This window comes from Podarcis gaigeae (genome assembly GCF_964106915.1).
Source record: "Podarcis gaigeae genome assembly, chromosome: 8".
Lineage (NCBI taxonomy): Eukaryota > Metazoa > Chordata > Lepidosauria > Squamata > Lacertidae > Podarcis > Podarcis gaigeae.
Genome location: NC_139684.1, coordinates 26632693 through 26658555, shown reverse-complemented (window position 1 = coordinate 26658555; position 25863 = coordinate 26632693). Strand labels below are relative to the sequence as shown.

Sequence of the window (25863 nt, the reverse complement as noted above, 5' to 3'; positions counted from 1 at the left end):
GATGCTCTCTGCATGTAGGAGGGGTGGACATACATGCCCAAGACGTGGAATCAGATTAACCAGTGAATTTGAGGGCAATCATCTGTTGCAGATACACACTTAGCCAAGACTCAAGGTGTGATGATTCAGCCAAACTACTGAATAAAGGTAAGGTAAAGGTAAAGGTACCCCTGCCCGTACGGGCCAGTCTTGACAGACTCTGGGGTTGTGCGCCCATCTCACTTAAGAGGCCAGGGGCCAGCGCTGTCCGGAGACACTTCCGGGTCACGTGGCCAGCGTGACATCGCTGCTCTGGCGAGCCAGAGCTGCACACGGAAACGCCGTTTACCTTCCCGCTGGTAAGCGGTCCCTATTTATCTACTTGCACCCGGAGGTGCTTTCGAACTGCTAGGTTGGCAGGCGCTGGGACCGAGCAGCGGGAGCGCACCCCGCCGCAGGGATTCGAACCGCCGACCTTTCGATCGGCAAGTCCTAGGCGCTGAGGCTTTAACCCACAGCGCCACCTGCGTCCCTCAAACTACTGAATAAGTCCACCATATTCTCTTTTTACACTCAGCCTCCTGGCATTCGACCCCTCTCAGAAACTGCGCTGTTGACTAGTTTTATGAATGCCCCTCCGCCGCTTGCTGTCCTTGGCGTGTCCCGGAATGCTCCATCATATTGCAGTTCAACTAACAGTGAGCAGGGGATGCTGACCAAGTGTGCAGAAGAAGCAGAGAAGAGTCTTTGGGCTTCCCCACTACTACTAACAGCGGGACGTAGGTGGCGCTGTGGTCTAAACCACTGAGCCTCTTGGGGTGACCTCCCGTTGCTTTGTCCCAGCTTCTGTCAACCTAGCTGTTCAAAAGCAATACCAGTGCAAGTAGATAAATAGGTACTGCTGTGGCGGGAAGGTAAACAGCATTTCCGTGCGCTCTCTGGTTTCCATCACGGTGTTCTGTTGCACCCGAAGCAGTTTAGTCATGCTGGCCACAAAAGCTGTCTGTGGACAAACACTGGCTCCCTCAGCCTGAAATGTGAGATGAGCGCCACACCCCATAGTCACCTTTGACTGGACTTAACCATCCAGGGGTCCTTTACCATACCTTTTTTTTTACTACTACTAACACCCTCTGCCTGGGAAACAGCTTTTGAGCAACACACGCAGAGCCTGTGAAGACTCTCTGCTTCCAGAGATGGGAGGTGTGTGGCATACAAATGGGGTGCCCAAGCACAGCACTTGAGCGCATGAGAGACTCTGACAGCACATGGGCTCAGTCGCAAGTGAACCTTCCCTTCCCCACTTCCTCCAGTGCCATTTCGAAACAGATAATTGCATCCCTGAGCCAGATTTCATTTCCCATTGCTCTGTGCTGAGGTGCCTCATTAACAGAGAAACCCTTTTTAATTTCTCTCTCTCTCTCTCTCTCTCTCTCTCTCTCTCTCTCTCTCTCTCTCACGTACTTTACCTCAATGGACTGCGATATGTGCATTTTGTTAATTTCAACATGGGGAAAGCTGCTCCCTGGCACTTCTTCGTACTCCTCATCGTACCGATCAAAGAGGTCAGTGGCGTCTATTCCAACGCTAATTGTCCCCTGGAGAAACAAAGAAACAAGCCCTTGGTGTTAAATGGCATTGTGCTCACTGTTTCAGTGCCTTGCTCTCTTCGGTGCCCAGTCTTCTTCTGCCTGGAACAGCAAGAAAAACCTCTGCTCTGCCATTGCCTTTGCAAGCCCTTCTGAAAACCCACTCCCCTAGAAGAGGAAGAAAAAGAGTTTGGATTTGATATCCCGCTTTATCACTACCCTAAGGAGTCTCAAAGCGGCTAACATTCTCCTTTCCCTTCCTCCCCCACAACAAACACTCTTTGTGGTGAGTGGGGCTGAGAGACTTCAAAGAAGTGTGACTAGCCCAAGGTCACCCAGCAGCTGCATGTGGAGGAGCGGGGAAGGAAACCTGGCTCACCAGATTACAAGTCCATTGCTCCTATCTTTGGCTTAACCTCCCAATGCTCACTCGCAGCTGCAGTTCCTTACATTCATCCCTATCCCTTGTTGGGGGAAACCTTAGTTCGTTACCAGAGACCTTAACGCTGAAAGACATGGGCCAGTTTTAAGCACCTTCAAATGTTCATCCCTGTATTTGTTCACCCCAAGTAAGGGAAGCCTGCTGGATCAGGGTGGTGGCCCATCCAAGTCCAGCATCCTGTTGTGACAATGGCCAATCAGATGCCCCTATGAGAAACCCTGTGGCTTCCAGAAACTGGCATTCAGAAGCTTCCAGCTGTGGAGGTACGGTATAGCCGTCACAGCCAGTTGCCACTGATAGCCTTATGTATTCGTCCAACCCTCTTTCCAAGGCATTCCAGCGAGTGGCTGTTGCTGACACCTATGGCAGTGAGTTCCGTACAGTATTCTAACCACGTGCCCACCGCTATCTTCTCTGCCAAATCCAGCCTGTAAACTACAATTAGGAAAGTCTTGCCTCCTTGCTATGTTGCTCTAGAACTGATGGCTCTATAAGGGATAGGAAAGTGCAAATGACGTTCACTATTACGAATGCATGAACTGCATGCTCCTGTACCACCATCTATTTCAGAGAGTGGCCTGTGCAGATTAAGAGAAAACCCTGTCCCTCCATCCCATTTTTAAACATCTCAGAAAGACCTGCTCACTCGGATATCTAGGGGGAATCCAGAAAAGCTCAGAGATGGCTGATTTGTGCAGCTGCACCCCTAATGCTGGCGGGCAATCAAAGAGTCAATTAGGACCTCAGGATGTAGGCAAGGCCTGGATAAAATTAAACCCTGCACATGGCACCACTGTCAGAATGTGCGCAAGGGAAGACTGATTTGCATCTGACCCTCGAGAGACCAAAAATAAAACAAAATCCGCCTTAAGGCTTTTCTCCCCCACCATGCCAACTACCACCTGCAGAAATACTGCACTACAAAATGGAAGACGTCAACAAGAGGCAAACAGAACCACTTGGAAAAGGAAGGGCTGATCTTTATGACAGGTGGGTCTGTTCGCATGAGCTTGGGAGTCCATTTGGCTTTTCAGTCCTGGAAATCATTTTATGAAGTGATGCATTTTTAAAGCTCTTATTAAGGGCTGTGGAAAAAACGAAGACATAACAGTCTCCACTAGCAGGCCTACAACAGGGTTCCTCCATCTCAGCCCTCCAGAATTTGGGCCTACAACTCCCATGATCCCTAGCTAGCAGGACCAGTGGTCAGGGATGATGGGAATTGTAGTCTCAAAACATCTGGAGGGCCGAGGTTGAGGAAGCCTGGCTTACAATCTAAGAGACACAGTGCAAAACTGAAAGAGGGGGAGGAGAAGGAAGACAAGGCTAGGGGTGAGCAATGAGGCAACCGAGTTTTACTGGTGGTACCAAATTGTTCTGGGACAGAAGGGGAGCCTGTGTTAATGGCACCTCCACCCCAACCAGCCACTGCACAGAAAGGGTAGTAGGAACCTATCAAAGCATTTTTTGCAGTTTCAAGTCCAGACCTGACCAAAGCTATCTAAAGACATCAGGGACATCTGGCACAGAACCTCAATACCTTAAGGTCTGCCTCTCCCATACAAACCGACCCAGACCCTGCGCTTGGTGCTCAAGGCCCTTGTCTATGTCCTCCCTCCCAGAAAAGTTCAGAAGGCTGCAACAAGAGAACTGGCCTTTTCTGTGGTGGCTCCCCATCTGTGGAATGTTCTCCACAGAGGCTCACTTGGCACCATCATTAAATGTCTTCAGGTGCCAGGCAAAAACATTCTTCTCTACCCAGGCCTTTGGCCATTAAATATTCCATGGCCTGTTAAAGGGGGGGCTGCTACTACAGTTATTTTATTATTATGCTGTCTATTATTATGCTATTTATTATGTTTTCATTATTGTGCTCCGTAAAATGTGTTCTTAAATGTTGTTCACCACCCTGGGATCTTTTGATAAAAGGCGGTTTATGAATTGAATAAATAATAACTTTTCCCCACTGCTTAGGAATGTCCACCTCCAACAGGGTGCCATTTAGTGCTGGGGGAAAACCTAAGATGTGCCAACATTTTATTTGCTACGTTGCTCCCTGGGAGTGTGCCAGAGCACTTGCAGTGTGGCGCTCCCAAATCCATGCCTCTGAGAAGCAACTGAAGAGGAAAGGAGGAGCTAGGAGGCCACTGAGCCTGAAACCTGCTCTTGGGTGCCAAAGACACTTGATGGGAGTTAAGCAGAGGTTTGTTGGAGAGCAGCTGATCCAGGGATAAGAGGGATCACTCTGTTTTAGCAGGTCTAGAGGCTTTCCCACTGTGCTCCTCTGCGGAGGAGAAAGATGCCAGCCATCTCTTGACTGCACATCATAATCCTAAGGGAGCACATAATCTCACAGCCGCATCCAGCTCCCTGAGAGTCTCAGCCTGGGTTTCACTTGCTGTTCTTTTTTAAACTAAGCTAGTATCCAAGTTAAACAAAACTGTAAAGAAACACCAGAAGGAATAGATTGTGATGGTCAAACGGCTGGAGGCAATGGTGCTTTTCTGCCTTGTGTGGACTGCTCCCTGCCGCCCCCTAACCCTAACCCACAACTGGCAAGCCAGAATAAATGATATGAGATAAGAGATGCTCATGCAAAAATAATTGAATTGAACGGAATTCAGCTCTCCTTGGCACCAGCCCCCAGCAAAACTGGCCAATTCTACCCCTTTGCGAGGGGTATGTGAGCCACTTTCCCCTTCAGCTGAAGATGTGATATTTAAATGGGGGAGGGAGAACCAAACCAGGAAGCGCACCCCCCCCCCCAAACTCCAGTAATGAGCAAGCAGAAACGCTCTTGGCTGCTGATTGGGAATGAAGGCTGAAAGCTGCAGTCCCTGCAGAGGGAGAACACAAAGTGAGATGCCATAAATTAAGCCCTGGCGCTTGCCAAACGAGACATGTTTTTCGCTGCCTCAGTCAGTCCTGTCCGCTATTCAGGCCGCTATATACTCAGACGGCGGGTGGAGCTTAGATCCTGATTGGCTTCCCCCCACCCCCAGCCCGCTTGCTCAAGAAATCTCCCTTATGGAGTGGGGTGTGTTTGTGTGTGTGTAAACCTGAGCCTTCAGAAAGTAATTCACTATAAACGCTTTATTTCTTGCCACAAAGGGAGGAAAGGGATAAAAGGAGAGCTCAGAAATCTCTTCTGTGGTTGAGCAAATTCATCACTTTGAAAAGTCTCAGGACTGAGACCATCTTGTTGTTGATACTTTCAAGCTCCTCTGGAAGCCCTTTTCTGCAGGAACGGGGGCCGGAGAGCAAGGCAAAAAATGCTTCAAATAAATAAGTAACTTCACTCCACACTCATTTGCATGGATGGAAGCGAATTGCTTTAAAATTTGCAATCTACATGCTCCCCCTTCTCTCTGATTTTAATGAGTCTTAGTGGGCTATAGACACCTCCGCAAGGTTGAGTCAACCTTACAACTTGCAAAAAAACCAAACAAACCCCAAACTACATTTCTTTGTGACCTTCAGCAGAAATTTCTCTCTCACCTTGTCCTTATCCAGCTAGGCTGGACCTTTCATTCACACCTGGTGCCCATGGTGCGAACTATTCCGAATAAGAGACACAGGTTATTTTTTAAAAAGAAAACCAGTGTGGTGTAGTGGCTAGAGTGCTGGACTAGGACTTGGGAGACTGGGGTTCAAATCCCCATTCTGCCACGAAGCTTGCTCATTGACCCTGGGCTAACTCTCTCAGCCTAACCTACCTCACAGGGCTGTTTTGAGGATGAAATGAGGAGAGGGAAAATTGGGTATGCCACCTTGAACTTCCTTGGAGGAAAGATGGGATATAAATGTAATCATCATCATCATCATAGGTCAGTGTGGTACAGTGACTAGTGTGGAGTCCCAGGTTCAAAATCCCCACTCGGGCATGAAGCTCTCTGGGCGACCTTGGGCCATCTCTCAGCCTAACCTACCGCAAAGGATTATTGTGAAGATAAAAAGCAGGTACTGTCCTAGGAGGAAAACTAAGATATAAGCATAATAAATAAGATCAGCTGCAAGCCCTGTTTATGCAGGAAAGGCATCTCTCTCTCTCTCGCCACAAACACACAATTACATTAAATCCCCTTTCTTTCTTTCTTTCTTTCTTTCTTTCTTTCTTTCTTTCTTTCTTAAAAACAAACCAACCAGAAGGGTTGGGCTTTTTTCCCTCAAAGGAAGACCTGCTTCACCCACCCATTCCCACAGCTCTTTTTCCAACCCAGATGAGAGAAAAGACCCACAGATACGTCCACAAGTTGGTCTGAAATGAAAAAAAGAACCAGCTCCCTCCCCAAATGATTAAAAAATCTCCATGCTTGGTCTTCTGGAACCAATTCTCACTCACTGCAGGCTTCCTGGGAAATGGCTATTATCAAGCCTTCCCATGGCCTAGGGTGCTGGCACAGTTTAAGTGTCTGAGCAGCAGGAATGTTCATAGATATTCTGCAATACCTCCAGCAGTGGAGTCAGTAGCGAGGAAGTGCTAATTTCAATCCACAGAAGCCAGGGTTCAAACCACCCAATTTTACAGGGGTTTCTGAAAGCTGAAGCATGTTTTTACTTCAGTATTTCTCTCCAGTTGTGTTTCTTTGATTTGGAGGCTAGTAGTAGTAGTAGTAGTAGTAGTAGTAGTAGTAATAATAATAATAATAATAATAATAATAATAATAAACACTACTGTTTCCCTGCACACCCAGATAATCTGTATGGGTATATTAGATATCTCATTAATCTCTCATTGGCCAAAAAATTGTCCAACATGGCTTTGACTTTGCAGAGTTAACATAGATTATTATTTGTTTTAACCCAAGCTTGACCTCACACTGTTTGACTAGGTTCAAAGACCAGCAAGGAGGGTGGCTGCTTTTTGCCCAGCATTTGTGGGTGCAATAGACGGCTGCTTGTTGCTCCTCAGAGAAACAGCACAAGTCCTCCAGGACTGAACAACCTTCACCAACAAATCTGAACGAAAGCATAAAAAGTCCAGCTGATCTCATTCTACCAGCTCCTCTGGGACAAGTAGGTGGCAGGCTGTTTTTTAAGCCCTCCTTTATTTGCTTGCCTTTCTCCATAAGGATGCCTCTTGCCAGCTACCAGCCGGGCAAGCCCGTCTAAGGGAGGTGCAGCTGGTGAGGTCACTTGTCAGAGTCCATGCCGCACTGGCAAGGGAATCTGGCTTAAATGGAAGGAATTGGTGGGTGGGGGTCAGAATAGCAGATGGTAGGTGGTTAAATATAGCACCCGGAAGATGAGAACACACCTCCTGTCACTGTATGAGATACCAGGGGGTGGGGGCCTGGCTTTCGCTAGCCACTCCAAATAGAGCAAACTTAAATCCCAAACTGGGGGTTGGGGAAGAAATGTGGGGGGATGAGACAGGGGGTAGTGGTGAGGAATTATGGACCAGCAATGGGAAAACAAACCATGAAAGATAACTAGCCTGGCATAGCTCCTGCAGAACACATTAACTCTCTATGGAACACTGAAGTGCCAACCTGAAGCAAGACAAGTGCAGGTATAGTTACATATATATATATATATATATATATATATATATATATATATATATATATAAACCCAGGTCACCAGAGTGCCAAACAAGAGGCTCACACCACTGTTTTGAGATGCATTTCTTTTAACCTATCTCTTGCACCATGAGTGCGTGCACACAGGATTCAGAATCCCTCTGGTTCAGAATCTAAAGGACTCCAGAAAGACTTGGAACCAGCGTCTCGTTTTACAGGTAATAATAATAATAATAATAATAATTTATTATTTATACCCAGCCACTCTGGGCGGCTTCCAAAAAATATATATTAAAATACTGTACTACATCAAACATTAAAAGCCTCCCTAAACAGGTTGCTGTAGACTGAAAAATGCCAGCACAAGAACTACAAACTTCGTAAGTGAGTAAAGCAATTTATTATGCCAAAGGAAGGAGATCATTCCAGGGTGGCAAATGGTGAGGCGTCCTTTCTGTGCTGAAGGGGGAAGAGACGCCCAGATACTTTCAAGCAATGTAATGTATGCAGTAAATGGGATTCTCATGCCCTGGACATCCCTCAAGCTAAACAACCGTTCGATTGGAATACCTGCACTACAGCAAAGAGACTGCCTTTAGCACATTAGAAATGCTGGCTTCCAAAGCATAAAGTTTTCCAGCGCAGCAGGTCTGGGGTAGTCGGGAGAAAGGTGGGCATCTTGCCATTTGGCTTGGTGAATGATCTCTCTTCAGGTGTGCTGGCAGCCATGGGCTCTACACTTCCCCAGCCTCAAGAAAGCCAGAAAGCACACCCCATGGCCATCAAAGGCATTTTCAAGAGACACAGGCTTTGAGATCATAACCCAAAGGTAAGGTCTTTACTGTGATCAGCGTCCCACCCATCGAAAAACCGAACAGTAAATATTTTCAAATAAGACTGCTTGCTATAGTTTTCAGAAGTTTTGTTCTAATGACAATTTCTTTAAAAAACAAACCTTTTTACAAAGAACACAGATTTCAAACATGAAACAACTGGTTTCTATGTGTTTTCTCTCCCTCTGTAGAATACAAGACGACAGTCAAGCAACCCAGACAAGCCCTGGCTAGGGATAAAGTGGAAGGCCATGGACCAGGCTAATCGCGGAGGAAAGTCGAGAAAGAACCAGACAGCTAGGGCTGAAACACAGGCAGAGAGGGGGACAGTCCTTGCTCCAAGGTCACAGACGTACAGCGGAGACATGCTGGAGAGAGGCGGCAGCGGCAGCAGTGGCTGGGTTGGTGGAGGAAAAATCAAAGCAGAAAGAAAGCAGCCCTAAATTAAACACATTATTCCTCAAGGGCCAAGAGCAGGGTAATTATGAGCAGAGTGATGAAATTGGAGGACCCTAAGCTTAGGCTACAGCGATTCCACACCAGGTTTAGCCATATGGTCTAAATTAAAAGCAAAATTAGGTATTTTCATAGGTGAAATATTGTAAGAATAGGCAAGGGTTTGTGGATCACCATGGGGTCCATTCAAGTGACCTGTGGCATGTCTGTGGATGTGTGGGGTGAAAACAGGTGGTGCCACATTCATCACATTAAATATCCATATTGATTTTAACTGTATTTTCATTGCTTCTTTTATTTCTTACAATGCATTTTATTGTGCTACCATGTGAATTCTATGGAATACAATAAAATGCAACATATAATAAACAAAAGGAGAAATAAAAATATACTTAAATACTGTACAGCATCTAGCACAGCACATTGCAATCAATGCAGCAGGCAGAAAAGACATTAAGTGGACTGCCAAGATGCCTGGCGATGTTCAAGACAAGGTTTGTGGGAGGAAAGAGCAGGGAGGAGTTTGGGATACTCCTGGAATAAGCTAAACCCAGGAAGCAGAGGGAGCTGGCTACGTTAGCTGCACTTATATCCCAATGACTAACTTGTACCACTGACTCCAGCGGGGGCTTAACCTGCGTCCCAGCCCAATATCTAATTATACAAGGAGGAACCAGTTTGGAACATAGGATGCTGTCACATTCTGTCACTCTTCAGAATGACCAGTCAACAGGTCTTGGGGCAATACAATGTTTAGGAATAAAGGATGTTGCCTTACACTGAGTCAGACCACTGGTTCACCTGGATAGCTCAGTTGGTTAGAGTGTGCTGCTGAAAACACCAAGGTTTCAGGTTCGATCCCTGTATGGGATGACTGCATATTCCAGCATTACAGGGGTTAGGCTAGATAATCCTCAGAGTTCCTTCCAACTCTATGTTTCTATAAATCAGTATTGTCTATTGTAGACATCAGGCTTGAGAGATCTAATGTGTTTCACCTGGTACAAAAGATAAATATCTTTCAGAGACCAGGAATTTATTTTGAGCTCCAAAATTGAACAGAGCTCACACATTTTCCTCTCCTGGAAACTGCCCCCCTTACTTTTTTATTTTCTTTTGTTAGAGTTTCCTGAAGTCAGTTTTTTTGGTATTGCTGAACAACCGAGAATCACAAATCCTTGCTGATTTACTTCACAGCACCCAGATATCCACCAGTAGATCCTGATCCATCTTCTGGCCACCCCTGATCTATACTGACTGGTAGCTGTTCTCCAGGGGTTCAGGCAGGAGTCCCTCCCAGCCCTTCCTGGAGAAGCCAGGGATTGAATTTGGGACCTTCTGTATGCAAAACCTTGTGCTCTGCTCCTGACCCATGGCCCTTGGATCACAATTGGTTCCCAAGGATCACCCCCCTCTTTATTGCCCAAAATACACAAGAGAATTTCTACCATGGCTAAAGGCAATTTCACACACGCGTGTTGATCATTTGATGACTGCCAAATTGTGGGGGGGGGGGGGGAGACACGGACTGATGGCTTGCCTGAGAGAATGGGCTGCCTTGCATTGCCTCCTACCATTTCAAAAGCACTGCTTTTCAAGAGTCGGTTCACACATCCAGTTGAGAGTCATCCAGCGACAAAAGGAGCCTGCCTCAACTAGCAGAACAGAACCCACGGCTGCAACCCAGAGAGAGGCTGAAAAGCATGCAAAGGCACACACAATTAATTTCTGCAGGACAGAGCCTGATGGAGCGCAGCCAGCAAGCAACACCAGAAAGGCGCCTCTGGGAAACTTAATTCAGGAGAAGAACATCTTCCTGCTAAACTAAATCCACCATTCATGGCAAAGGTGATATGAGAAAGGCAGGTCAAGGCATATTTTTCACACCGATATAGAACAAGGTCACTGTGCAATCTTCTGCCGCTTCGAGGTGACAGTCGAAGACGTGCTTTCAGAATCCCCAGGCCAACCTTTCTGAGTGCACCCTGCAATCTTATTTTAGAATTCTCTCTTTCGGGAAATATAGCTCTGCTCGTCACAACTCCCCTTTCATTTGCACCAGCCTGAAACTGAGAATGTGCGGTGTTACCCAAGACGGGTCCTGGCACACGAGGAGGAGAGAGAGGCTGCGCTTGCATCCAGAATATAACACGGGCTGCCGACGGCACACCACTGAGCATAACTCTGCTCACAGAAGCATGGAGTGGAGATGCTCACAGCTGCGCAACCACAATGAGCTGTGTGCAAGTGTTAGAGGCTTTCAGAACCTCATGGGATTTTCGGCAATGGCCGCTCTAGGGAAAAGGAGGAGGACACAGTCCACTGCTCAGATGACACCCTCAGCCACTTTGTGGCATTTCAAGAAGAAACCATTTGAGCTACTGATGCAAATGGGGCCAGAGAGCGTGAAACTGAATTCATGTACTCTGCTGTTGCTCTCCTCTTCTCATTTTAAATGCCAGGCATGGAAGCATCTGTACTGAAGAAGGCCAAATGAACTACAAACTCAAACAAGTGGCCACACGATCCCTTGATCATCAGGGCATGGCAGGCGATCTGCAACCCATCCCAGATATTTAACAATTACAGTGTTTTCCTTTTCTTTTGCTCATGCACTTCATTTATGCTGTGCTCCCCCTCCCACCTGAGAACGCCTCAGGAGGTCCCCAGGTGCCTCCCCATTTAGATGCTGACGAGACTCAGAATGGCTGGGCTTCCACGCTGCTTCTGCTACATCATCAAAGATCTTCAGGCCATTTTCTAATAAAAAGAGCTGCCAGGCCAGTGCTTCACAAGGACCATATTTTGAGCTGAGACAAGGGACAAGAGACCTGCAGCTTTGGCTCTGACCCACTTTCGGCTCCAACCCATTCCTGAATTGCAAGAGGTTGTACTAGATGGCCCTTTGGGTCCCTTCCAACTCTATAATTCTATGATTCCCACTAGAGCAGTCTTTGGTGTTCTCCAGATGTTGCTGGAGTCCAGCTACTATAATACCTTACCACTCGCTGGGGTTGATGGGAATTGTAGTCCAAACAGCACCAGGAGGACTCCAGATTTACGTCTGGCACACTCCTATTTCCATGTACTGGGGTGGGGAGGGGTGCAAGATCCTGTGGCCTCAAGGTATTTCATCAGCTCCCTATGCCTGGTAAAAGTAATGATTGCAAAAACGACTAGTTTCCTCCCCCCTAGCCTGACCCTCCAAACGCACCACCTCAGATCATCCCTTGGCAAAGCTGTGCCACTTCTGCACATGGCTGCTACCTGCGGCCCACGAAAACTGCTGGGGGAAACCCCCACCTACAGTCATCAAGCCAAATGGCACAAACCACTGGACAGCCTGCAAGCCCCCCACCTTCTCAGATGTCGGCTGTGATGCTCCTGCTCCTGCAAAGGGAGGCAGAAGTACCCTTCCTCTCGTATGCTGGAATTACCATTCTACTCACAGCAGGTCACTGACATCCTTCAACCCTCCAGTGCAGTGTCTTGAAACAGAGAAAGAAAAAGCCAGCAGAAAAAGAAAGAAAAAAACACACGCCCAGACAACTTGCAGCCTGCCAAGCTGCCCGCATCTGCTTATTGCTCCCTATTTCTGGTTAGAAATGCTTACTTATTTGAAGCCCATTTTATAGAACTAATAAACCGTCGGAAATTTTAAAATAACTCGCGTTCTTGTATGAAACGATCACAGCTGTGCTACCTAATTCCACAGGACGCTGCCTGGAGAGACATTTCCATAGAATGCCAATAAGCAATTGCTGTAAACACCCAGATGGCTGATTTTTATCACCGGATGCAGAGGCTTCGGCTCACAATGCGGCTCTCCTCTTTATCGCTCAACAGCCGCGGCAAAACGCAGCCGCCTCCTCACTGGAAATGTCAGGCTCCTGAAGTCAAGGGGAAGGAGTCCTGGGTGACAAGTGCTGCCCCTCACTTGCTCACCTACCCCCTTCCCTGGACTGTCCTCTCCCCACAAGTCCCATGACCCAGTCCCAGGGATAATGGAAATTACAAAACATCTAGGTTTTCATGTGCCATGACCCTATGTATGTGTAAACTGCTGCATGGGGTGAACGAGATGATCCTTGTGGGATCCTTTCAACTTTACAATTCTGTGATTCTATGTACACATGCAAGAGACAGCAGGAGCAGGTAAGAGTGCACAGGGCTGAAAAGAAAAACAAAACAGGCCAAGGTGGGTCCCTTTCAGCAATGCACTGAACTCTTTGTTCCAGACATACAGGGCTTACACCATGGAGATGCAGGGACAGGATAACTTCTCTGCCTTTGTGCATCAGGGCCATGAGAGCTTTCTAACATCAAACCTCGAGCTTAGGATGCATGCCCTACTATCCACCGCAAATCTCCATGAAATGGGTTCAAAGTAGGTGTGAAGGAGAGGCAACTGACCTCGGCAAAGCAGGATGATACACAAGGAGTCGCTTCCAAGAGACCCCCCCCAACCTCTCATGTCCATTTTAATATGTAATTCAGAAACATGGAAAGCGAGTAGAATGTTTGGTTGAGGCAAGGAAGCCGGGACTTAACTGCACCTGCCTGTCTGCTTCATCCTGCCCTCTCTCCCTCACACAAACTTGTCTTTCAGCTTCCACTCATCTCCACGGCCTCAGACGGCCAACTCCCATATCCCAAGAGGAGGTGTATTTGGCGGAGTGCACTGGGACCACTTCCCCCTTAAAACCACCACCACCAACAACAACAAGTGGTTAGTTGGTTAGTCTCCATTAAATAATTGGTAAGTTACTACAGAGGGACGCGGGTGGCGCTGTGGGTAAAAGCCTCAGCGCCTAGGGCTTGCCGATCGAAAGGTCGGCAGTTCGAATCCCCGCAGCGGGGTGCGCTCCCACTGCTCGGTCCCAGCGCCTGCCAACCTAGCAGTTCGAAAGCACCCCCGGGTGCAAGTAGATAAATAGGGACCGCTTACCAGCGGGAAGGTAAACGGCGTTTCCGTGTGCTGCGCTGGCTCACCAGATGCAGCTTTGTCACGCTGGCCACGTGACCCGGAAGTGTCTCCGGACAGCGCTGGCCCCCGGCCTCTTGAGTGAGATGGGCGCACCAACCCCAGAGTCTGTCAAGACTGGCCCGCACGGGCAGGGGTACCTTTACCTTTACCTTTAAGTTACTACAGTGGTACCTCAGGTTATATAATCTTCAGGTTACCGGTACATATGCTTCAGGTTACAGACTCTGCTAACCCAGAAATAGTACCTCGGGTTTAGAACTTTGCTTCAGGGTGAGAACAGAAATCATGCTCCGGCGGCGCAGCAGGAGGAGGAGGCCCCATTAGCTAAAGTGGTGCTTCAGGTTAAGAACAGTTTCAGGCTAAGAACGGACCTCCAGAATTAATTAAGTTCTTAACCTGAGGTACCACTGTATTAGTAGGGGAAAAGGATGCAATTTGGGGGATAGGTTTGTGCCAAAAAGCACTGTATTCAGGGGAATGGCTTGCAAAAAACACAGCTATCAGGCAAAATTGTGTACAGAAACATGCATATTAGGAGTGATAACTGAACAAAAATTAATTAAGTACTTAACCCGAGGTACCACTGTATGCCGTTTTGGAGAATTTATAGCCAGGCATAGTACTAAAGGCAAAAACACACAATTACACGTCACATCCATATATTATGAGGATTACTGTTTAACATGCTTATATGCCGCTTTTTGTCAGAAGTGGCCTCAAAGTAGTTTACAAAATAAAAATAAATAAATAATATTGTAAATCACATAATACAGTTAAGATACCAGTGAAATATCAGCAGCACCCACATCAAGAATAAAACCACAGTATTAAGCCACACATGTGACCTGCACATGGCTGGTTCCTGACCCCTGACCCCAACTTCACAAAAGAGCCTGTATGCAAGAAAAAGGGAGGAATCCACCCAGCTTGGCAGTTCCACGGCTGCGTTCCTTTCAATTGTCCTCGCGCCTCGGCAGAGCCTGGTGGATTGCTCCCTTAACAGTTTTAATTTAATTTTCCAGCGATAACACTGTTGGAGCAGAAGAGAGAAAGGCTGCCATAAAAGAAAAGAATTAAATTATATACTGTAAAACGGTTTGCATCCCCGGGGAGCGAGCAGGGAACAAAGAGTTGTTTGGAAGAAAGAGAGATGTCGATAGATAAACCTTTGTGTTCTTAGAACGAGTAGCCTCTCATTACCATTGCTATGCTGTGGACACAGGAAGGGAAAAAATATTTAAACCTGGGCCTTGAGGAAGGTTTGGAGGCCATGAAGCAGGCCATTGGGGCTGATGGAAGCACAATCATGTTGGTGGCAACTGATGGGATTCCCAGTCCAAAACCATCTAGAAGGCACCAGGCTGATGACGGCCAATATCAGCTTTGCCCACATCAGCTAAACTATAGCTTGGTCTTAAGAGAACAAGCCTCTGGTTCACAGAGACTTCATCTACTTCTACTAACTACGTCCTGGTTTGATCAAACCACAGTTTCTTGCTACTATTTTTTGAAACTGTCCTCCAAACCAGAATGCAAACTGTGGTTTGAAGCTGGCTGGGCCACCTTGCTCAGGAGGCAAGCACAAATCTTGCTCGCTGGTGAAGGTGGAATGTGCAGCTAGAGTCTGATCGTACCAGAAAGCAGCAGAAGCTGAACGCCCATGAGGAGGAGGGGATGGAAGGGCATGCTCATGGGGCTTGCCCCCAAAGTACCATGGTTTTGCTGAACTGAACCGTTGCTTTGGTTAAATGTTTGCTTGCCTTCTGATGCTGACCTCAGCAGAGGCAAGACAAAAGGTACCCTGGACAGCTCCTTGAGTTCTGCATGAGAGAAGAGCTTCAGGTGCAGTTAATTCTCAACCTGCAGCTGTGTTCCTCCTTCACTTAGGGCAGGCACCCCCATAATCGGCCCTCCAGATGTTTTGGGGCTACAATTCCCATCATCCCTGACCACTGGTCCTGTTAGCTAGTGATGATGGGAGTTGTAGTCCCAAAACATCTGGAGGGCTGAGTTTGGGGATGCCTGACTTAGAGGTACTCTTTTTGCTGAAAGGGCACCAGCCTCTCTCTTCCAGTGGTCATTTACTCCAGTAGAGAGGGGAGACTTTAGTTGCATGGAGCCTTCTGAGATGGACTGCTCTGAGTCAGAGGTGGGCAATGTATTTGGGTCACAGGTGTACTGGCTCCTTGGGCTCTCCTTGCCCACCTCCAGCATGACACAAGCACAGCCTAGCAAGTTCTTAGTTGGAACATCACCTAGAAAACTCACCATCATATCCACCTCTAATTGTGCAACGAGTCAGACAGGAAGATGAAAGGGGAGCTACCCCATGCTGGGCTAGGTGACAAAAGGTATTTTGAGATATGTTTTATTTTTGGAGTCAGGAAGGGGGGAAAATAAAACGCTCAGCTGTTTCTTTGTTGGAATTGCTTGGAACCTGAGATAAGTAAGGCCCCTTGCTCTTTACAAACCCTGGACTCCAAAACATGGTTTGGGACTCATGCACTAGTGCAGCCCATCAAAGGTGCCTTCTATTTAGTTGCAGAGTTTAAACCAGACACTTACAGAGCACACCACCTGGTGAATTAGATGCCCTCGGGCCTTTCACCCTTCTACGATTCTACATAAGAGTTTAAGAATATGATAAATGTTGGAAAGTCAGGAGTTTTCAGCTACCTGGGAATCTCAGCTTGTATCGTAAGAAAAGGAAATTGCAAAGACAGCTTGGGAAACAAGGGAGAACTGCCTGCTAAAACCTCAAGAGCCAGTGGGGTAGAGGCCAAAGGTGGTCCCCAGGGATTCCAGCTGAGACTTCATTGCTTTTGCATACACTAGCAGAAACCAATATGCAAAATTAAGTGGAGTGATTTATGTGGGTCACAGAATCCAAAATTTGGGGTCAACAGCACACAGGTTACTTTTTGTTTGTTCGATGTTTAACCCATCTTCAACACCCAAGGGAGAGAGAGCACAAGGAGGAAAAGAAAAAACAAGGGTATGTTGCAGTGTCTAAAATCACAGAGTCACTGCCAGCAGCTGCCTGCTCCATGGTTCAGAATGCCAGGGGGGAAAGGGCACATGTGTGACACTGGCAAAAATGCACTTCAGGTTCTTTGGGGCAGGGATCATCCAGGAAAAGTGAAACCATGAACGGGTCCCAATACTAGCAGTTGCCTTGCAGTTTACCCAAATATGATGGTCCCAGCATTAGCTTTTTCTCCTCCTCTGACTGGTTGCTTTGCTACAGGGCACAGGCAGTGGGAGTCTTTACCAGACTTGCTACCCAGAGCCATCTAACCCAAGCCCTTCTGCATCCAAAGCATGTGTCCTTCCACTGAACTATGGTCGCTCCCTGAGGACAGAGTACCTTTCCAAGGATGCCAGCTTCCAATCAAGGAGTGCTGTCTTCCTCTATTTACAGAAGAGAAGGTGTGCTCATTCATATTGGCCAGAAACAAATGCTCCCTGCATGTGATTTATACCACTCGAGAGGGGTGGGGCCAGAGATAAAAGGACAAGCATATCCAGCTCAGCCAAGGATGTAGAAAAGTTGCCAAAAACAGTAGGGCAAGAATTCCTCTGCAAAGGTCCCACCTCCATCAGCCACACCCAGGGTAGATCTGAACACCCTACTGTCAGTCTTGATGTCGGATTCCTTAGGCCCAAAAGGAAATGGCCTTTAGGCTGCCCTAGAATCCAGACAGCCTCTTTGCTTTGCAAGTTCTGGGTGCTAAGATAAGGCATAGAAACTTCTATTGGACAGCAACAATGGAGCAGGTTTGGAAGTGCTTTTAAGTACCTAATAGGGAAAACAACCCGACACATCATTTTAGTGTACACAAAAACGATGCACGAAGTTCATAACCAATTCACGACACCACTACTGGAGTTAAAAAAAATAAAAATAAAAGAGCAGAATGCTTACGACAATGATGGATATAAAGCACCAGCTGTTCAGGGGGGAAGAGGGGGGCAGATAATGAAAAGGAAAGGAAAGCCACATCTGAAAGACACTTTTTATTTGGGCAAGCTTTTAGCCGCAGGGAATCCGCATTGGTGTTGTGTTATTTCAGCTGCGTGTTTATATCTGCAATATATTTGGCATTTTATACAACTGTTATCTTTTAGGATGCTGTACAATGCTCCGACTTGAAGATACGACCAAATATGAATATAAAAATACATTCCATAGTTTGAGAGAAGACTTTGAAGAGAGGAAATGCCGCTGTGTTCATCAGCCCAGACTGACTTCACCCGCCCGAGAAAGCTCAGGAATCTTTGCACCAGGCCACTGTCCAAAACATGTGACAATCGTTTAAAAAGCCAGGCAGTTACGGATCTGTAGCCATCCTGATCCAAGGAGGCTCAAGGTAAAGCTCAGCCCAGGGGCTTTAGAAGGTTAGAGATGTTTGGCACCGATTTGAGTCTTAATGCTGGAGCGCTTCAAGACACATTAGTGCACCGAGATGCTGCAACTAATTGCGAGCACAGCTGGGAGGCTAGATCAAGGAATCTGGGCCTTGAAACAAGGACATATCAGGGACTGAGACTAGATCCGGCTCAGTGAACCATTGTGGGCCTGGGAGCCTGACTTTCTGCTCTTCCTTGGCCAGCATAGGAATTTCTTCATGCCTGCTGCGTACCACAATCCAGCTCATGCCACTGGACTTTGAAGTCCTGAACTAAAAGCTGCATGCCCCCCGCTGTCTCAATAGTTTCAACCATGACCCCACATACCACAAGAAGGACTGGGGTGATGGGGATGCAAGCCCCAGCTCTGTACCACACACACTCCACTACTGTCTATTCTAATTAGCAGCAGCCCTCCAGAGCTCTGGTGTATTCTGCTGAAGATGCTAGGGAATGAATTTGGGGCCTTTGGCATAGAAAGCAGGTCCTCCGTCACCAAGCTAGGTGCCATCCAATACCCAGTTTAGCCAGTATGCCAAGAGACTGGGTGTACTGGCCCAAGGGATGCATCTGCAGCGTGTGACTAGGGGCTGCATTTGGCCCGGGTCAGAGGGAAGAGTGAGAAGATTGGCAGATGGCTGTAAGTAGGAGTTTTACAAACCAATACTGCACCTACACAAATCCATGGCACACCTGGGAAAGGGTCTCCCTGCATTGCTGCTTCTGGCTGACATTTTGACAGCTTTAAAATACACAAGCCTGAAACACGAAAGTGCCTGGGTTTACTGGTTCTTGAGCTGGGAGCAGCTTTATCGATGACGGTTGTTTGCCTGAGAGCATGATCAAATTATTTCGAAAACAGGCCCTCGCTGTGCCTCTGGAGAGACTCCAAACTTTCTGCACTTGTTTTGAAATTTTGAGTTGCTGCTGGAAGGTTCCTGTGACTTGGCACGGCTGGGTACTTCTCCTGCTTTGATGCCTCCCAGCTCGACTTGGGGGGCATCCTGGGCTGCAACACTACTGCAGAGCAGCAGGCAGTGGAGAATGCTGATCCAAGAACAGTGAGGTTTCACTCAAAAGCACGTGCATCATTCTGTCCTCCACCCTTAATGCCCAACCATTCCTGCCTGTGGCCTCTATTTCCAGCTCTGCCCTTCTTCATACAGTTCTGGCTCCTACACCTGGAACTCCACCCCTCGACACCTAACTGCATGGTGTGATCCCCATCTCACAGTCTCAAAACCTAAATTGTCTGTAACTTAACCTGTTTTCTTTTTGGCCTAACTGCTTCATCCTTATTCCCAACCAAAAATGCACTGGCTTACTCACATTTAAACCTTGGTGCTCCCAACGCTCCCTTCTGTTGTTTTCCTTTGCTTCTGGACACTTACTAGAGAGCAGGCATGTGGTGCTACTTGGGGAGGAATATGAAGACCACATTGCAGAGTCAGAAGGCAATATTCACATCATGATGGTTGAGCTTCTCCAGGACCAAGTGTGTGCCCTTCTAGAAGCCTCATCTCACCTTTCATGCATTAAGGAAGTACCATAACTATGACCGCAACATCAACCTACACACACACACACACACACACACACACACACACACAAGCTCCCAGCACCTGCTATCTCAGGAATACTTCCTTCAGGCCAAGAGGGCACTCTAGCCTTTTACCTTGGGGTTAGTCCGCTGCTGAAGCCTCCTCTCTTCCCTCTCTCTCTGCAAACGCTCAAATTCCTCCCTGATCTCAGCAGGCGTCCTCCTCCTTTCCACCACCTGCGGGAGAAGGAATCAAGCATTTAGAGGTTATTTGGCAGCAGGACAGCCAGCAAACAAACAAACAAACAACTGTGGGGCGTTTAATCAGAGATGCAACTGGAAACGCTCGAGGGCTTTTAATTCTCTATAGACAGGCAAGCTCGGAAGGGCTTTCTGTTTCCTTTCTTCACGCTGTAACATTCTCTCTCTTTCTGTGTCGTTCCCTCCTAGACAAAAGCACAGAGCTTTTATTGTTTTATTTAGAGTTACCAGTTACACTCCTGGCGCCCGGCTTCGTAAAAACAAATGCATGCAATATGAAACCCTGGCAACCCTAGTAGGGAGCCCACACAAAACATGACGTCCATTGAACTGACAGTGTACCAGCATAATATAACAAAACAAAACAAGGAGCACCATTCCAAAGAGAGACAACTGCTCAGTGCAGGATATGCTGGCACCCAGATAAATGAATTGCAAGCAGTAAGTTGAGGTTCTTCAGTTTCCTAAGAATCCATCTTACACCAGCAACTTTTTTTGTCTTTCAGGCCATAAATGGCAAAGCAGGCACAAATTACAATAATGGGAGCACACGAGTGCATTCAAACATGAGGTTGCTTTGCTGAAGCTCAACAGGTCTGGATCCAGTCAGTTCATGTATGGGAAACCACCACATGTCCCCAAATGCACCTCCCTATGTTCTAGCATGGAAGGAAGGTAGGGTATAAATGTAAGTGAATCTAAGGCCAGCAGCACAAGGCCAATTTCACAGGCACCGGGGGTTTTGCACTTGTGATAACAATCCTCACTTTTTAGAGTATTTTAAAGAGGAAAGTATCATAACTCAGTGGCAGAGCATCTGCTTTGCATGCAGAATGTCACAGGTTTAACCCCTGGCATCTCCAGGAGAGCTGCTGCCAGTTGGTGTAGACTATACTGAGCTACATATACATACTGTCTAAGGCAGTTTCCAATGTTTAAAGTGCTTCATCTACATTTTCTCAGGAATCTGTACAACCCCACAAGTGACATCAATACTATCTTCCCCAATATTGCAGATGTGGCATGCCTGCGGCTGCTGCTGCTGCTGGGGCTTGTCTAAAGCAGTGTTTCCCAACCTTGGGTCTCCAGCTGCTTTTGGACTACAACTCCCATCATCCCTAGCTAGCAGTACCAGTGGTCAGGGATGGTGGGAAATGTAGTCCGAAAACAGCTAGAGACCAAAGGTTGGGAAACACTGGTCTAAAGGGACCAAGTGAGTTCATGGCAAAGGTTAAATTGGGTTGTATCCAAGGCTAGCCCTACACAGAGGAGGCCCATTGCATACAACAAAGCTTAGGTCCCTTAATTTCAATGCCTTACTCTGAGTAGAATTTGGTTGGATACAACCCTTAGTCACTACACAAGGTTAACTCTCCAAACATGTACCTATAAGACTGCCTAAGCTAGCCGTTTCTTAAGACAGCAACCAAGGCCACAACAGCTTTTATTTGACAGGTGGAGATTTGCCTTTCCTAAGGATGGAGCTGCATTCTGAGTGCCATGGAAATGTAATTTCCCCCGGAACAGAAACATTTCCTTGGCTGCAGAGGCCACCAACTCTGAAGACAGGTTGTAGCAGAAACTTTTAAGAGGCCTGAGTTTGGGGAAGAAATCACATCCATTCTCCCTACCCCCCAATACCAGGTTCTAAAACTATTTGATGGAAACGAGGGGATTAAATCAGCTGAGTCTGGCAAGGCCAGAAGGGGTGAGATTTGTTGTGGAGAATCCGAACCGCTTAACCTCTGCAAACCTGAATTAATGACTTTAAATTACTTTATCTCTGACATTCCTTGTGGCAGGAGGAAGCAAAAAAATGGCTCCAAGGGTCTCCATTCACTCAATTTCTAGGCATCAGATTATAGAGCAAGTTGCGCATTCCAAACACATCTGACAGGGCTAACTGCAAGGTCAAGAACACCTGCCCCTTGGCATCCCAATGAGGCCAGCAAGAGCTTGATCCGTCTTCCGTGTTCAATGCAGTGGTTTTACTGGATACTTTTTAAAAACAGGCTTTCGATTTGTTCTTATTTGTTACATGTTGTATCTGGGTCCGTTCTCCAAAAGTGGCTTTTTCACCTCTCAGACACCATGTGAGCTAAGCATGCCTGGGAGGGAGGTTTGCTGTAAGCCGAACAGACACAACCCGGGTTATCTGCACACAAACTGGGGGCCACATCCTTTGTCTTTCACCACCATTGTTTGCTGCCTCAGCAGCTAGGCATAGATTCAAGTCTGTCCACTAGCTTACAATCTAAATGGCAGCAGACTGGGAGCGGGGGCTGTTAGTTTGCTACTGAAAACTAGCGAGGGAAAAATGCCAGATTATAATTGCAAGTTTTTAAAGGGTGAGGAAATGTAAAGACAACTTAACAAAGCTTTGAAACTGTTGCACGCAATATTTAAGAAACACTTCCAGTATTCTGAGTGTGACTATTTTTGCTGCTGCTACTGTTCTGTCATTTTATGATAAATCATATTATCAGTGTAGCTTTCTTTTTGGTGTATTATTGTTGCAGTTTCCCCCCATACATACGTATTCTCTATTCTGGGACCTTGAGGGGAAGGGTAGATTGCAAATGCTTCAAATAAAATGGAAGGATAAATAGAATTCTATGGAAATAATAAGATCCAGATTTTGCTCCCACAAGGTGCAGTGCTAGCCGCAAACATGGATGCTCTTAAAAGGGGGTTAGACAAATCTGTGGAGGATAAGGACTAGATGGGCCCTTAGCATTATTCAGCAGCAAGGCTCTTCTTAGGTTCTCATGATATTTCCTGCTGATTGTTTAGATGGTATTGCCACCCAAGTTTTGTTCCAGCAACTACATTCCCCTCTCTTCACGCCTCCACTTTGAGCTCCTTGTACTGTATGTACTTTCCAGTGTCTCCACATCCAATGCTCATCTAGAGCAACATTCTCTCTCTGTTGGTTCCTCTCTGAGGCTTTTGCTATACAGGGCCCAAACTTCTTGTCCAGACTAAAACAGCACTCTCAACTCCCCCTGTGCCCTTTTCTCTCTCCCTAATTGATGCTCCCTCCCTTTCCTCCCCCAAAGCTGCTAATTTTAAATAGTTAACTTTCAAATTCTGTACGACACTTAGCAATTTCAGGAACTTAGTCCATAATAACCAGCCCAAATGCTCTTGAAGGTACCAGCCCAAATGCTCTTGAAGGCAGGGGGATCAAGAGTAAGTGGCTAATAATTTGCACTGCATAACAAATAAGCCATAATAGAGAAGATTACCACCCCAGGCCCCTCACACACAGCCCTGGTGCTGCTCCACGCAGACCCCTTCCTCACCACTTCCCTTTCACCAGCAACTATACCAACATTGACAGGAAAGAAGCAAAAGTCAAGAAAGCTTGAGGGCTCTGAGCACAGGAGTACAGGAAGCTGCCTTATACTGAATCAGATAACTGGTCTACCTAGCTCAGTATTGTCTACACCAATTGGCAGCGGTTTTCCAAAGTTTCAGGCAGCAGTCTCTCCCAAGCCTATCTGGAGATGCCAGGGATTGAACCTGGGCCCTTCTGCATGCAAGGCAGATTCTCTACCCCTGAGCTCCGTCCCTTCCCCATGGAGAATATTGGTAGATGTTTTAAAAAGAAACACCAACTGACTCCACAGAGTGAAAGCTATTACTGAAGTAGGGCAGGATCTATATTAAACAATTCATCCTGCAGCTGCAGGAACACAGAACCAGCCTTGATGGTGGCTCCATAAAACAAGCTCCGCTGGTTAGGTTTGGCATCAGAGTATGAGTCATGCGATGAAGCTTGTTTTCATCTATGGGGTACTATTCCTGTACAGTATAACATCTCTGAGTAAATATGGAGGGGGGCACTTTGTGTGCCTAACAATGAAGGCAGTGAAGTCAACAGATGTTCTTATCACCATTAGATCTTAGGCTACGACCCTGATGAATGAGAAACCAAGCAGCCAACTCTGCCTTTAACCACGCTTCCAGTTTCTTAAAATGCTTGGTTTTGTATCCATTTTCCATCACACAGCTGAGGGAATATAGGCTGTTTAGGATGCATTTGCACGTAGGTGTGTAAAATTGCCTCTTTGCACTCCTAACCAATGGCCAACTTCCTAGGATAAATGAGGATGGGGTAGGATTAATGCGCTCTGTGGCCAAGCTCCTCTTCAGGGTGTTGGGAGCCTCTCTATCCACAGCACCGCATTTCCAGGCTCAGAGTGACTGTACCCCCAAACCAAGGGTAAAACAAACATTGCTTCAACACATTGGGCAGAGGGAAAGAGTGACCAATTAAGTAGGCAGGTTTTGATTTCTTCTGTTGTTTGAACACCACAGCACTGCCACACTGAAGAACTCAAAAGTCACTTCTCAGTTAATGTTGGATCAGCTTGGTGTCCAAGCTGGAGAGCAGGAAAGGATTTTCCACTGGATAGAGAAGGGCATCAACTGTCAGAGGTGAAAGCCTGAGCTTGTCCAGGGTAACATGGGCACAGGAGACTTTGCATGCACCTGCAGTTTGTCACGTATAGCCCAGACAACACCAATGAAAGTGGCTGAGAGGATTCCGAGACTGAACAACTTGCAGGTTCTATCTGGCTGCAATGGTCTTACCTCCCATCCTTCCATTTCGAGGCCTCTCTTTCCATATATGTCATAGATGGCTCTCGTCTGTGGGTCACTGAGCACTGAAAATCAAAACCAAAACATGTTCAGAACATGCCGCAGTCAAAGCAGAGTTCAGACAGAAGTACACGCACACACACACATATACATACTCTCCAGCACCTTCCAAATACATTTTCAGGAAACCTAAAACCAAGTCACCAAACACACATTCCACAAAGACAACGTGGCCACCTCAAGCTCACTGCCAAATATGCCTATGTGACACACCTCTTTGCAAACCTAGATTTACATTTTTAAATGCATGCACCTAGAAAACAAGCTGGGAGGCAGGACCTCTTCGCAGGAGAATGCCAAGCGCGTTTCTAGAACAGATTATTCAAAGCACAACTCTTGGAATGCAAAGGGTTGAGGATTTCCCCCTACACAGACATCACCCATTTCAAGGTCTCTGCTGGATTTCCCTCCCGCTCTTCAAGCGTGTTCCCATGCATCACAAGGCCTAATTAAGAACGCTGTAAACGATTCCGCCCACGTCCAAGCCTAATGGGAGGAAAGGAATGCTGACCATTCAGAAAACACCAGAACCAAATTTCTTTAGCTAATCTCTGGGATTTAATAAGAAATCATTTATTCACCATTTCACTTTAGCTTCCCTTTGGGCCAAACCGCTGGGCGACGAGGACTGCTGGTGCTGCAGTTTTTCTACTGGGGTGGGGGTAGAATCCTGCAAGCTCCTAATTCACTTAAGTTTCAGTTACTTCTCCCCAAATTTCAAAAAATGCTGCAAACAAACTATCAATAATTCAGACGCATGCAAGATTCATTCAACCAAACCCAGATAACAGAATATAATCAAAAGGGCAACAGTTTCGATGAAAGACGGAGCGGAAACACACACAGCCCATCTGCCTGTGACTGCAGAGCTGAGAATCTGGAGAGATTGCATTATCTTGACTATGCAGATTTATCACCCAACACACTCCAGTTTCCTGATGGCTATTAACATCTAATTTTTTTGGCAACAACCCCCACCCCCGGCAAACTGAGATAAGAGATAAGCTTTTACAGCAGATTGGGGAAAGTCTTTATTTCGGAGAGGAACATCTTCTTCTATACTTAGTTAAGTCTAATTATAGGAGAATTGCATGCCAAGCATAGCAAACAGCATCTCGAGTGAATTATAGCCCATACTTTCGCTGGTGGAAGAAATTCTCATCTCCCCTGTAATCC

General features: G+C 46.8%; 1 protein-coding gene across 1 annotated transcript in view; it reads right to left on the bottom strand.

The window, feature by feature from the left end:
• Positions 1-25863, bottom strand: part of DNAJC11 (DnaJ heat shock protein family (Hsp40) member C11) — a 55184-nt gene that overhangs the window by 13991 nt on the left and 15330 nt on the right. Inside the window, exons 3-5 of the mRNA XM_083752671.1 lie at positions 24619-24692; positions 19894-19995; positions 1449-1577 (exon numbers count right to left, since the gene is read on the bottom strand). Of these exons, the coding sequence (XP_083608797.1) occupies positions 1449-1577; positions 19894-19995; positions 24619-24692 (305 nt within the window). The remainder of the gene's footprint in view (positions 1-1448; positions 1578-19893; positions 19996-24618; positions 24693-25863) is intronic.